We start from the raw sequence: 15,462 nt of genomic DNA on the forward strand, positions 1-15,462 counted from the left end.
AGAACACACTTAGCATACAGTGCTACATGCTAACATTCACATAGAGACAGAGCGCAGATATGCTAATTTGAAAACCACGCCCACAGGGGGGAAAACAATCCAACCGTCTCCATTGACTTTGTATTGCGAGAGGCCGCCTCCTTGTCATTTCTGGCTTATAACCAAAAACAGAATAATGCCTAAAAGCTGTTGTGTGACAATATCTACAGCTAACAAGCCAAAGAACCCAGAAATAAGTTTTTATAAGCTGTCGAACCGTAAAACCCAGCCTTTAAGGAGAAAGAATAGGATCGCCGACTACGTTTCCCCCTAGTGGACGCAGTTCTACTAATAGGAGTACTATGAAAAGTTGCCTGTTTTCCACTATTGTGTCTTTAAACACTCGTTTTTTGAGGTCGACAGCTTATAAAAACTTATTTCTGGGTTTTTTGGCTTGTTAGCTGTACACCTTGTCACACAGCAGCTTTTAGGCATTATTCTGTTTTTGGTTATAAGCCAGAAATGACAAGGAGGCAGCCTCTCACAATACAAAGTCAATGGAGACGGTTGGATTGTTTTCCCCCCGGTGGGCGTGGTTTTCAGGTTATGACGCGCTGCGCTCTGTCTCTATAGCATTTAGTTTAACTCACAGCCTGGATTCTGATGACAAGCTGAATGACATACAAATCTTTAATTCGTATTTGCAGAAATTTGAGAATTTGAGGTTTAAATCTTCATATTTTCTAAAAGTGAATTTTGTCAATATATTGGAGCACACTAGTTAGTGAATATCCTTAGGGCTTACATATTCATACTAAAAAACAAAAATACTTTTTTTAATCCCATTTTAAAGGCGGGGTGCACGATTTTTGAGAAAAAGGAGTCGGCCCGAGTACCAAAACACACTTGTAGCCAATCAGCAGTAAGGGGCGTGTCTACTAACTGACATTGTTGTCTGGGTTCTGTATGTGTGGGGTGGGTCTATCAAAAGAAGGTCCAGATTCTGTTGGGGTAGGGTTGTGTTTGTTTAGGTAATTTCAAATGTCAACATTGGCTTTCAGAGATCATGCACCCCACCTTTAATACATAGGGTTTTGGCAAAAAAATAGACTAGTCTGTCTAAACAATTACAGATGTTGGACAGGGGAGGTGGAATTGGGAATGCTGTCTGGAATTATGTTTTATTGGAATTATATTACAAGTAATTTATTCACTCTAGGATACAAAACCAGTCAAAAGGGTTTTTTTTTTTAATTGAGATTTATACATCATCTAAAAGTTGAATTAAAGTTTGTCTGGATCAGACAATATTTGAATTCTGAGGGTGCAAGAAATAAAATACTGAGAAAATCGCCTTTAAAGTTGCCTAAAAAAAGTCCTTAGTAGAGGTTTTCTCGGGGACAATTATTTGGAAATCAGAATCAGGTGCAAAATATTTTTTTTTAAAGAAAGACCTGACCCGAGATAAACTTGAGAAAAGTAAACCCGACTCCGACCCGACGCAGTGGCAATTTTTTTTTTACCTTACTGGACGTGAATATAAACGCATGCACCAGTCAGACAGAAAGGAACCCCGGTGGCCTTGCAACCAGATTTGGCCAGCACTTCATATATTTTCGTATGTTGTCTGACGACAACACCAAGGTAATCGCTAAAATGTGCATTCAAAATTGATTGACAGGTCTGGCTCAATGGAAATTAACCTACCGACAGCCACGTGTTGTCGCAAGCGTCTTGGCAAACAGAGGAGGGGTTGGAAAAGGACTCGATGCGCACACGCAAGATAGTTAAAGTCTTCTCGGGACCGTTTGGCAAAAACACATTCATTTTAAATGACCTGAGACCCATGCCGCTATAATTTCACCCGATCGTGTCCGAGGCACACGTGAAACTTTTAGATCCAAACCCGCTTGGGTCGGACCTCAAGTTTTTAGATCTAAAGATCCCTTGAAGACCTCTAGCAACTGGATCCACTCAGAAAAATAAAAAGTTTTGATATACTTTTATTTACAAAATATCTTCATGGAAAATGATCTTTACATAATATCCTAATAATTTTGGCATTAAAGAAAAATCCTAGAATTTTGACCCATACAACTATTGCTGCAAATATACATGGCAGGGTCCTGTATACAAATCAATGACTTTCCTGAAATAGCAACATGCTCACATCATACACACCTAATCGGAGACATTGGCGCATTAGTCCTCCTGACGACATATTTTTTTCAGCCTCAATCTCGCTGAAATTGAGGGAACTGGCAAAGACCAAGACGTCCACCATAGCCATCAGCCTGCTGAGAAACGTGACCGCTGTCTCGGAGGACATACCCTGGGTCGCTTCCACGTTTTCCAGCTCCGTCTGTCACACACACACAGCCAGGGGTTTAGAGCCTTTCTCATAAATATATACATACAGGCACAAAGTAATCCTACTGACAATGTGTTGACAGACAAATGTGTAATTGTTGCAAACCAATAATGCCAGACCAGTTTCAGGTGACAACGAAAACATGCTTTTAAACTACATTAAACAACCTATGACACTGAGCAAGTGTTGCTGGGAAGTATAAGACACCTTACATCACCCACAAGGAATTGTGTGATCTAAACCGGAGTGATGAAGTTTCAGGGTGGGTGCTTATTAAGTTGTGCACAGGAACACCATTTTGCAACATCAATATTAAAAGTTTAACGGTTTAATTGTTTATAAAAAAGAAATATTTATATTTTTGCAAAGGCTTATAAGAGCACTGTGATGTATGCCCATTCAACTTTTCCACTACTTCAATAACCAAGCCACTTTAAGTGTAATGTTAAATTCACCTTTTCGCTAAAGTTGACCACAGCTAAACCTTGAACATAATCGATGTTGAAAACGGGGAACATGCTTTTTGCTAGGTGACATATTAGTTGTGAATAAAGGAGTGCATAGTGGGTATTATTCATAAAGGTGGCAGCTTCGACCCACCTCCACCCCTGTGCCAGAGCTTCCTGGCAGGCTATTAACTTCACTGCATTTTTTCACTTTCTGTAAGCCAGAACTTTTCGTCTTCAAGACGAACACAGAGGAACAAATGAAGATGACTTTAATAAAAGACCCTTAAATGTTAGTTAGTCGGAGCTTAGTATAGTTCAGGGGTCTCCAACCTTTTTTGTGAGCAAGGGCTACCACAATGGATAAAACAATTTGGAGGGCTACTTTTTGATATATATGTTGACATGTTAAGTATTGTTTCAAATGTTAACATATGTAAACCAAGCCAAGCTAATATAAAAAATATATGTAATAAAAGAAATATTACAATTGAGACTATTAATAGAATGTGATTTGGAAGGCACCTCACAGACATGGTGCAGGATACCCACGGGCACCACTTTGGAGACCCCTGGTATAGTTACATTACACAGTGTGTGTTTTAATTAATTAATCTTTTTTTATCATTATCTAGGTCAGACTATTTAGGTTTGCCATGTATATTACACTACAATGATGTAACACAATGACATTGGAAGGTTCAAAAGTAAGTGAAAATCAGTATTACATAATAATTTTACAACCTCGATTGAATGACAGAGGGTTGAAATGATGGCCTTGGTTTAAAATGCACAATACATCTGCTTCATAAAAGTTAAAAATGTTAACACAAATGAGATGGTGAAAAGTAAATAAAAGGGAACTTACAGGGTTCGGATTAACCTTAGAGCTCTGCACATGCAAAAGAGAAAAACAGAGAAAAAGAAGAAGAGATTCATGGAGAGAGCGAGAGGAATTAGAGGAAGAATACAGACAACATAAAGAAAACAAAGAAGCTGTTAAAAACAACAGGGTCAGTAACAGAGAAAAGTTCAATAGTTAGAAGCTTGGATAAAATCTGCCAGAAAAAAAGGTTAGGTTGGGTAACATGCCAAAAAAAGAAACAAAGTAGTTAAGTGTAGATTTGTATTATATTTATCAGGAAAAGGCTGGGCGAGGATCAGATATGCCATTAGAAGCATTTTTTTAATTAAATGACATTTAAAAACTAGAATAGAAAGGTTTTTCCCAGTCTCACCTATATTAAGAAGTTTGCAGCTTTCCAAATCATTAACTTTGGGTCAAACCCCCCCACACCAAAAAAAAGAGGAGACCAACCCCTCAAAAACATTATGGCTTTCTTTATTAAACTAAAGTACGAGTGAAATAACTTCATGTGGTAAGTGACAGCATCTGCATCTTGTGTTAAACCCAGAGCATTTTATTTATTGTAAGATGTTGCACTGATATACGCAGGCACCAGGGGGCGCTCATGTGACACTTACAGAAGGCGAGGTGGCAGCAGAGAGCAAGGGCAGGATCCCACCACATGCGATGATGATGTTATCAACCATCTGAGAAATGAGGTGGATGGTGTTGTGAACAAATATAATGTTCTCGTTACTGTTTACGAAGTCCATGACCGATTTTGTCGAGTGGCTGAGAAAAACAGAACAAAAGCAGGCAGGTTTAAAGTAAGCAGTGTGACAATTGTCACAGCATGACAGAAATGTCTCAATTTGAACTAAAATACTAAAAGGAAATCTATGATTTCACTAAAAATATTGGTATTAACCAATCAGACTTGAGGGACTGGGAATGGTTACGCTAAAGGCTCAATTTAGCATTATTTACGGTTAGCATTATAAACAGGGTTTGGATTGTTTGTCAAGATGATGAAGCATGGCAAAAGTATTGATGGGTACACTTGTACCTCCTCCACATGTGTACGTCGCTCTCCAGGGCGAACAGCAGGTCGGTGAGAAGACGCTGGTGCATGGGCGACCACTTGAATTCTGGGATACGGAACATGGTGGTGCGAGGTCCGGGGCTGAACTGCCGCCGTTGTTCCTCGGTCATCGGCATGCCACGAAAGCCCAGATCCACACGGAGGTCCCTCTCCATCTGACTCGACAGGCGGCCATGAAGAGCCTAAAGAGAAAAACGCTCATTTGTTTATAAACGTTTTTCTTGTATTAATTTGGTTATTTAGGAGAAGAAGGTCATACAGGTGAGTCAATTAAGGGGATTTTATTTTTGGGTAAACATCGGAGAGAAATCATTGCTCAACAAATGCAACAACAGTGATCCATAAGAAACTAAATAATAATTCACACCTGCGTGGTGGCTGTGGTCTGAATCTTCTTCATCTCTTTGTCTTTTCCATCGTCAGACCTCTCCGTGTCTGATGTGGTGCTGGCTGCGTCTCCAGCGCTCTTTCCAGCCCTCGTCTCCCCCACATCCTGCTCTAAACACTCTGCTGTCCTGGCCGCAGCCTGGGCCTGGGCCTCCGCCAGCGTGCTGATGTCTACCAGGGAGCTCTGCAGCTTAAACCCATCATCATCCGGCAGGCCACTTGGGGTTTGGACCAGGTCTGAACCACAAGACGTCGTGTGAGCCAAAAGGCTAAGATCATCACTGGCGCTTGAAGTGTGTGGAGTGGTCGAGCAAGGTGGCTGTTCGGGACTGGGCAACACCAGGGGCTCCGTCGACGCCAAAGAGGGAAGCAGCTTCTCATCTACTTTGGGGAAAAGGAAGCCGTTATTGCTGGGCACGCTGTCCTTTTCATCCGCGAGTGTGATGAGAGGGCCTAGGTTACCGTTATCTTCTGTCAAACCCACAACATTTTCCTCTTTGGGGACAAGGCTTCCATTGAGCTTGTGAACCACTGCACAATAGGCGCTGTCCAATAGAGAGTCTACTTCCACCAGGGGTCCATTCTCCATGCTTCCTCCTCCTCCCAACACTTCCGGAGACAGATCCAGATCGTCCAACTTGACCTCCGTAGCCTCGACCTTCTCCGCTTTGATATCCACCAACAAGTCGTGGACTTCCACACGAACCCCTGCGGCCGTTCGTTCGGCCTCTCCCTCCGGACCTTTACCTTCGGCCAGAAGGTTTCGTGAATCTGCGTTCTCTCCGTAGTCCACCTCGCTCTCCGGTGTTTGTGTTTGAGATGTATCGTCGATCTCACGGATCTCCAGGTTTCCGTTGACAGTGGCAGGTTGGGCGGAAAGGCCGGAAATAGTGCTGACCGAGCCCTTCTTCCCTTTCTTGATGTTCTCCTCTTCCTGTCGCTGGTATTCCTCATACATCTTCGCCAGGTACTCTTTGTGTGCTTCATAGGTCACCTTAAAAGGTCAGCGACATGGAAAATGTTGTAAGGCATTTGGTCTACAGTGAGGTTTAAAAATATATGACACCCATTGTCTTGCCATTGTTCAACTGTCCAACCAAAGATACTGGATAGTAGACTGGACTTTTTTCTTGCATTACTGAAATATCTGCCTGTAGGCGTTGCAAACATGGCCGCTAATGGCAAAGTCTTCCTTAAAGGTTCTCATAAAATGGTCTCATATTTTTGGACCCCACTTGTATTATAACAATCGTTTTTTTTTGTACCATCTTAGTTGTGCCATTATATGGGTTCTATTCCATAATTGCAACATTTTTCTCAATGAGCAAAACAGGTTGATCAGTGTTTTAATTAAATTAGATGCTATTATCGTTAACATGATTAATATACAAAGTCGGAGAGTAGAAATGCTTAACCAGCATTCATGCAGAAGAAAGGCATTAAAACCCATTAAATCTCCTATTACATAACAAAGTACACAAAGGAAAGAGCTAAGAACCGTAGATGTGTTTTCACTAACCTTGGAGTGGGCGATAGATAGTGTGTCCACCCACACTCGCCATCCTCCCCACTCGTACTTGATGGCATGATACAGCAGGATGCGGAAAATGTTGTAGACCATTTCGGTGATCTTCTGCTCTTCCGGGTTCTTCGGGTTAATGTAGCCCAGCGAGAACATCCAATCCTGCCACACTGAACACTGCAGCAGACATCTACACACACAAGAATGACAAATATGACAAATTAGATGAAACGCAGCAATTATTCAGTCATGCAGAATGTTAACAGATATAAAAGCTCGGCTACAATTTCACACCACCTGTTTTTAATGATAGCTATATTTGGAATAGCACACTGCATATTGAGCAGTACACAAAGACAACAAAACCCATGTACAGTACAACAGTACACCACAATAAACAAATTATACATTATCATACTACATTGTATTGCATTAACTTATAGCACGCATGTTTAATTCTGCAAATGGCATCTACTGTCATCTGAAATTAATATTTTGCATATTATGAATTCATAATAATAGATATGCAAGTACACTTAAAATGCTAGTTGAGTAAAACATTGACAAACCGAGACGTTTCGGTTTAAAGTAACCAATGCTAAGTTGTTTCAACACAAAATGCTTTGTTATTTCGCTTAAGCTAAATATGGTGTACGGCATCTTTAATTAATGTTTTTGCACGCTGTCCCTGTTGAAATAAATAAATAAATACAAAAAAATTGGTAAAATGTGGACATTTTCTAGGTTAATTTTCACCAGCGATTGGGTTTGTCTATATTTTACCAAACAATGGAACAAACCAGCATTAAGTGGATGTAATTTCTGCCAAACAAAATAGCAAAATAAAACCTGCTGCCATTTATTGGAACCATCTTTTTGATATGCATACAGTATGCAATTTGATTTGCATATTTGCTTAATAGCACTATAAAATTAACGTCCTGTTTACAATCTAACAATAAAAAATGCTGGATTATTTTAACCCAGTGTTAGATAAATAATGGACAAATCCAGATGTTGGGTTAAATCAGGTTCTCAAACTCGGGGTTGTGAAATGGTGCCAGGGGGAGCCATTTTTTAAAATACATTAATTTATCATAAATTCTGCGTAATTAAATCTCAGCAAATAAGGCTAGTAACCAACAGCATGGCATTGTATAGTCTAATATGTTTTGTTTAAATAAAATTATAAGTTTGAGATTGTTTTATGTCATGCATTTTCTTTGGGGGGGGGGGAGCACACGGCAACAATTTTGAGAACCCCTGGGTTAAAGTTACCCAGAAAAATGGGTTGTTTTAACCCATTGTTGGGTCAAATATAAAAAAATTCTGTGTAAATTTAATCCAAAGTCCCAAATTTGTCAATTTTTTGACCCAATAGTGGGTTTTGCATACGTGTAATTGTCTTATAATACAAAATGTCGGAGCTGAAACCACACCCACTCGCGGGATTGCTGCCATCTCTCTCAACTTTCAAATATCACTACAACCTGAATGTATGCTTGCGATTGTGTTAGGGGCGGGCAAATAATCCTGAACTTGGAAAACTCTTAAACGGTGTAACTCAACAATTTTTTATATCATGTTTATACGTTAATATACATTTATAATGTGTTTAGAAACTATTCTCTAAATTGACTTTAAATGGACTGTAATGGGTGTTTCACAATGTACACGGCTAGCTGCAGAATCACCGCATGGCTATAGCTTTTTTCGAGTAGTGGATGCGTTTTGTGCAGCTTTTAATGCAAATATGTTTATCTTCACGTTTCATGAAGAACCATGTCCGCAGAAGGGGCAGAATTTTAGGTGCACAAGCAAGGCGTGCAGCCCGACTCCCCTCCACGTCTCCTACTGAAAATCAACTAGACATGCGCGACTGCCGCATATGGTGTAAAACGCCCATAAAGCTGCTGTGATACCATGTAATATTCTAAAAAGCGTTATAGAATTAAATTCAATTTGAAATTGTACTGCCTTTAATCTTTTCTGCACAGAACACAAGCAGAACGGTTCCATGTCGAGCACAGTTTCTGGCACCAATCCCCTGTCTATGCGAAGGGCGGCAGGGAAACACTTGAAGAAAAAGAAGTGATTACGACTGCTCCTAGTCTCTGAAAATATTCCTCCGATCTTGGACGGCTTGGCATTCCCGACACGTCTGCTCACTTCAGAAAGCCGGAGTTGTTATAGAATATAGAAACGAGCAGCCCTACTTCACTGCTAAAATATGCATTGTGATTTTGGTATGCAGTTTGGGTAACCATGGCAGCAGTTGACTGACTGGACCTGTGTGCATGAGGATCTGTGGGTTCGTTTAGGACGGACACGTGTACAAACTACAGCTTGGTAAACTAGGCTAACTCAACTCAAGCAGGTTAAACAGGAAAAGTGCCACTTCAACACATTTATGCTTCAAAGCATTCATTATGACACTAATTGATTTAATAGGGGAAGCTGTCTTTCCTACTGTTAGGGTGATGCTAAATGTTTCTGATGTTTGGTTGGCGTACACTGTAGTGGCTGCATATGTTTAAGTTTTTTTTGTGTGTGAATATGCATGTAGAGTAAAATGTACAGTCTGTCTGTCTATACATATTTGGGTTTGCTTGTGTCTGTAATTGGCTCACCGTCTGTTTTCTCTGCTGTTGCTGAAGAGTTTGATCATATCGGACAGGAAAAGGCGTCGGACCTCCATGAGCTCAGCGCTGGGGGAGGAGCTTTTTAGCAGCGTGGCCACAACCTTCAGAATCACTGAGATACAGACAAGATACAAAGATACAAGATACAAAAAAAAAGTGAGAAAAAGATGAGGAATCGGACACACATGCCAAAGCAGATGCAAAATTTGATACGATGAAGTGAATGATGGATGTTAACTCTTTCCCTGCCAGTATTTTTTTTTTAAGTTGGCAGCCAGCGCCAGCATTTTTTATGATTTTCACAAAATTTTAATGGCATCCAGAAAATGTTCTTCTTTAAATATATAAACATACAATATATCAAATGAAAGAACAGACCCTCTGCTTTCAAATAACAACAAAACAGGTTTCATCCTACATCCATTTTTGTTCTCTTTTTATCACCTCTCAAATATGGGTAGACCAAATTTTGAGGCAAACGCTAAGATAATTGCGTTTTTGTGAATGACTTTTGAAAGGAATCCGATTCAGAGCGATGATCAAAACATACACTGAGTTTAAACTGTTTGACCTGAGGGGTTGCTTCCAGGTTTTATAGTTGGGTAAGAGTGCCATCTGGTGGATAATAGCAGAAATACGGATTGCCGGAAAAACTCGCCATTGGCAGAGAAGCGTTTTCTCTTAATTGACGAGTTAATGGCGGGGAAAGAGTTAAAGAGCTGTAAATGTATCCACAGACACTTACTGGGATTTTGGATCTTGACTGTAGAATCGGGTTCTGGGTGGGGTTTATGTACCACCTGAGTGCAGACCTGTTCTGTTAAAATCTACAGACATACAAAATCACTTTAATAAGGGCCAGAGTTCACCATTCTTTTAATACAAATAATGCAATACAGAAATAATTGAATAATGAAAAATTGAAGAAAACCTTTATAATTGTACATTTGTGCATTTGGCAAACGCTTTTATCCAAAGTGACACAGTGCATTCAATCCATACATTTTTAACCAGTATGTCAGCATCAGTGTGTTCCCTGGGAATTAAACAAACAACCTTTTGCACTGCTAACTCAATGCATTAAGCTTTAAGAATTGCACTAAAAGCTCATGGGTTCGATTCCCAGAAAATGCTCATCCTGATAAAATGTATAGCTTGAATGCTTTGTTTATTTGTTTTGGATAAAAGCACCCATCAAATGCGTAAATATAAAAAAAGGTATGATATCAAGAAGTCTATCGGAAGCGTTACTAAAAATAAATCCGGATGGCTCAGTGCAGACAGGTGGATACCTCATAAAGTGTGTTGTAGGTGGTGATGGTCACAGTGCTGGTGTGCATCATTAGTCGTTCTCCGAGCAGTGTGAAGAGGCTGTGTGTGTGCATAATCTCCACCTTCCTCCTGCACACAAAAAAACACACAGCGGGAATGAGATAAGAGATGCATGTGTTGTGATGTTTGTGGTGACATTGGAGAGACGCAGGCAGGTATAAACTCGCTCACAGCTTCAATTTCACCGCATACACTTTCGCACCATGAAGATCAATGAGGGGACGCATGGTACTGACAAAGTGACGCGATTGAAACTGACATGGGCTCCTCAAGGGCACGTCCACTTCTTACACACATACGCACACAGCTGTCAATGGCCCTCTTGCAGCCTCTCAGAAAGGACTGCGATCCCATCAAAAGACAGAACAAAGGGTGATGGTTGAATAAACATTTAATTCACCTCTTAGATTCATACTAAAGGCTGAATGACATGAATGTTAAATAAGTGACACGCCCATACGGTCATGTGTAAATGGGCGTGTCATACAAAGTCAAATTTATAATATAGAATTATACATAAATATATTCATAAAATATTTTTTTCATAGAGCAAGAGAAACGATAGAAAAAGATGGAAGAATAGGAAACTGATTACATGAGCACCATGACTTTGGATAACCTTCACAGAATTGGCTTTTTTTGCATTGCCATGCTGGATACAGACGCTGTCAGAGTGATTATTTCACCATTCGGTTGTGTACTTAAAAGTCTGTCTGACAGTTACGAAACTTTCACTCTTCCCCTTCTGAAAGGGCAGGTAGTCGGGTCATTCCTGTTACATTTTACCTTTTGAACCCCCTGACTAAAAACATCAAAATACGTAGTTGTATTAACGGATTAGCAAGAACTTAAGAGCCGTTATCTACTCAAACTAAGACACTTTATTATTTATAATAATGCATGATAAGAAAATTATGCCATAAAAATCTTTTTAAAAGGGATAGTTCACCCAAAAATGATCAAAAGACCCACTGACTTCCATAGTACGAAAAAGAATAGTATGAAAGTCAATGGGACTTCTGATTCCTCAATAAAGATAGATAGACAGATAGATAGACAGACAGACAGACGGACGGACGGATGGATAGATATATAGATGGAATGATGGATGGATGGATGGAGGGAAATATGGATAGATGAATGGATGGATGGAGGGACGGACGGACAGACAGACAGATAGATAGATAGACTGATATACAGACTGATGGATGGATAAATAGATAAATGGATGTATAGAGAGACTGACAGTCAGACAGACAGACAGACAGACAGATAAATAGATGATGGATGTATAGATCGATAGAGAGACAGACAGACAGATAAATAGATGGATGGATAGATGGATGGATGGATGAATGGATAGAGGGACATATGGATGGATGGACGGACAGATGGACGGACGGACGGACAGACAGACAGATAGATAGACTGATAGACAGACTGATGGATGGATAAATAGATAGATGGATGTATTGATGGATAGAGAGACTGACAGACAGACAGACAGACAGACAGATAAATAGATGGATGGATAGATGATGGATAGACTGATAGATGGAAACATAGATGGACAAATGGACTGATGGACAGACAGATAGACCAATAGACAGACAGGCTGATGGACAGACTGATGGACAGAAAGACAGACAGATAGATGGATAGACTGATGGATGGACTTATAGATGGATAAATAGATAGATGAATGTATAGAGGGACAGTTGGATAGACAGATGGATAGATAGACAGACAGACAGACAGATAAATAGATGGATGGATAGATAGATAGATGGATGGATGAATGGATAGAGGGACATATGGATAGATGGATGGACAGATGGACGGACGGACGGACGGACAGACAGATAGACTGATCGACAGACTGATGGATGGATAAATAGATAGATGGATGTATTGATGGATAGAGAGACTGACAGACAGACAGACAGACAGAAAGACAGATAAATAGATGGATGGATAGATGATGGATAGACTGATAGATGGAAAGATAGATGGACAAACGGACTGATGGACAGACAGATAGACCAATAGACAGACAGACAGACAGACAGACTGATGGACAGACTGATGGACAGAAAGACAGACAGATAGATGGATAGACTGATGGATGGACTTATAGATGGATAAATAGATAGATGAATGTATAGAGGGACAGTCGGATAGACAGATGGATAGATAGACAGACAGACAGACAGATAAATAGATGGATGGATAGATAGATGGATGGATGAATGGATAGAGGGACATATGGATAGATGGACGGACGGACGGACAGACAGATAGACTGATCGACAGACTGATGGATGGATAAATAGATAGATGGATGTATTGATGGATAGAGAGACTGACAGACAGACAGACAGATAAATAGATGGATGGATAGATGATGAATAGACTGATAGATGGAAAGATAGATGGACAAACGGACTGATGGACAGACAGATAGACCAATAGACGGACAGAAAGACAGACAGATAGATGGATAGACTGATGGATGGACTTATAGATGGATAAAAAGATAGATGGATGTATAGAGGGACAGATAGATAGATAGATAGATAGATAGATAGATAGATAGATAGATAGATAGATAGATATATAGATAGATAGATAGATAGACGGATGGACTGACGGATGGATGGACGGACGGATGGACAGATGGACGGACGGACAGACAGACAGATAGATAGACTGATAGACAGACTGATGGATGGATAAATAGATAGATGGATGTATTGATGGATAGAGAGACTGACAGACAAACAGACAGACAGACAGACAGATAAATAGATGGATGGATAGATGATGGATAGACTGATAGATGGAAAGATAGATGGACAAACGGACTGATGGACATACTAATGGACAGAAAGACAGACAGATAGATGGATAGACTGATGGATGGACTTATAGATGGATAAATAGATAGATGAATGTATAGAGGGACAGTTGGATAGACAGATGGATAGATAGACAGACAGACAGACAGATAAATAGATGGATGGATAGATAGATGGATGGATGAATGGATAGAGGGACATATGGATAGATGGACGGACAGATGGACGGACAGACAGACAGATAGACTGATCGACAGACTGATGGATGGATAAATAGATAGATGGATGTATTGATGGATAGAGAGACTGACAGACAGACAGACAGATAAATAGATGGATGGATAGATGATGGATAGACTGATAGATGGAAAGATAGATGGACAAACGGACTGATGGACAGACAGATAGACCAATAGACAGACAGACTGATGGACAGACTGATGGACAGAAAGACAGACAGATAGATGGATAGACTGATGGATGGACTTATAGATGGATAAATAGATAGATGAATGTATAGAGGGACAGTTGGATAGACAGATGGATAGATAGACAGACAGACAGACAGATAAATAGATGGATGGATAGATAGATGGATGGATGAATGGATAGAGGGACATATGGATAGATGGACGGACAGATGGACGGACAGACAGATAGACTGATCGACAGACTGATGGATGGATAAATAGATAGATGGATGTATTGATGGATAGAGAGACTGACAGACAGACAGACAGATAAATAGATGGATGGATAGATGATGGATAGACTGATAGATGGACAAACGGACTGATGGACAGACAGATAGACCAATAGACGGACAGAAAGACAGACAGATAGATGGATAGACTGATGGATGGACTTATAGATGGATAAAAAGATAGATGGATGTATAGAGGGACAGATGGATAGACAGATAGATAGATAGATAGACAGACAGACAGACAGACAGACAGACAGACAGACAGACAGACAGACAGATAGACGGATGGACTGACGGATGGATGGACGGATGGATGGACAGATGGACGGACGGACAGACAGACAGATAGATAATCACATAGATAGATAGACTCACTTGTGTCCCAGATGTTTCAGGAAGTAGCCGAGAACTTTAAGCGCTTGGACTCGTATACTCTCGCTTTTGGAGGCCAACAGCTTATAGATGACTCTACAACACAGTAGTCAAGACTGTTTCTAATACCAAATCAAAATATTACATTTAAAATGAGTTATTCAATTCCAAGTTTCACATGAAACAATCAAAAATGTTCAATTATGAAGCTTAATCTAAATAGGAAACATCGCTGTGCAATAAACTATTATAATGATGCCCACAAGCTATGCAAAGGGAGGGCAGTTCAAACAAGAGCCGGGGTCACGCATCGGGTCGTGTGGCAGCGGGGAAATGAGATTGACGCGGCCGTGACACTCCTAATCTATTTCAGTTACATAACCGTATGAGTCAGGCTGTTTGTCCCCGAGGGCTCACCGTATTCCGTTCCTCTGGTCGAAGGCGGGGATCATGGAGGCTGGGTGCTCAGACATGAGCGCAACCAGGAGCTGAAGAACATCATGGATGTTCTCATCCTGCAGGAGAGAGATAATAAAATGAAGACAGAGCCTAATCTGAGAGGATTGTCATATAGCAGTCCACCAGGTACCCTTAATGAGTACAGATGTTATATAACACAACATTCAACCAGTGGTTTTTAAGGTTCATTTGCTGTTCTCAATGAAACACTGGCAGAAACAATGCATTACTGCAATTTCACAGGACTCAATCAAGTGCTAATGCAGCTTTCAGGATAATGCTAGAACCTTCCTGATGGACTCAGAGGCGTCTGATCTTTTGGCACTCGAGGTGAACATTTTAGTCTGCCAAAAGACTGGCATTACAGCAAACCATCTTTCATAAAGAACACAGATTAAGCTTGTTTAATAGAAGCTGAAGTGAATGAGACCATGAGTCA

The 15,462-nt window shown here is 40.4% G+C and overlaps 1 protein-coding gene across 20 annotated transcripts in view; it reads right to left on the minus strand.

The window, feature by feature from the left end:
- Positions 1–15,462, minus strand: part of nbeaa (neurobeachin a) — a 140,187-nt gene that overhangs the window by 31,733 nt on the left and 92,992 nt on the right. For 13 of the 20 annotated variants that reach the window (XM_065260241.1, XM_065260332.1, XM_065260323.1 and 10 more), the window contains exons 16-27: positions 14,982–15,079; positions 14,568–14,660; positions 10,589–10,697; positions 10,042–10,123; positions 9,285–9,408; positions 6,652–6,844; positions 5,113–6,126; positions 4,710–4,927; positions 4,282–4,435; positions 3,665–3,688; positions 2,951–3,031; positions 2,161–2,341 (exon numbers count right to left, since the gene is read on the minus strand). In XM_065260241.1, the coding sequence (XP_065116313.1) occupies positions 2,161–2,341; positions 2,951–3,031; positions 3,665–3,688; positions 4,282–4,435; positions 4,710–4,927; positions 5,113–6,126; positions 6,652–6,844; positions 9,285–9,408; positions 10,042–10,123; positions 10,589–10,697; positions 14,568–14,660; positions 14,982–15,079 (2,371 nt within the window). The remainder of the gene's footprint in view (positions 1–2,160; positions 2,342–2,950; positions 3,032–3,664; positions 3,689–4,281; positions 4,436–4,709; positions 4,928–5,112; positions 6,127–6,651; positions 6,845–9,284; positions 9,409–10,041; positions 10,124–10,588; positions 10,698–14,567; positions 14,661–14,981; positions 15,080–15,462) is intronic. The other 7 variants (XM_065260339.1, XM_065260373.1, XM_065260275.1 and 4 more) reach the window with 2 other exon arrangements.

The sequence above is a fragment of the Paramisgurnus dabryanus genome, chromosome 10 (assembly GCF_030506205.2).
Source record: "Paramisgurnus dabryanus chromosome 10, PD_genome_1.1, whole genome shotgun sequence".
Lineage (NCBI taxonomy): Eukaryota > Metazoa > Chordata > Actinopteri > Cypriniformes > Cobitidae > Paramisgurnus > Paramisgurnus dabryanus.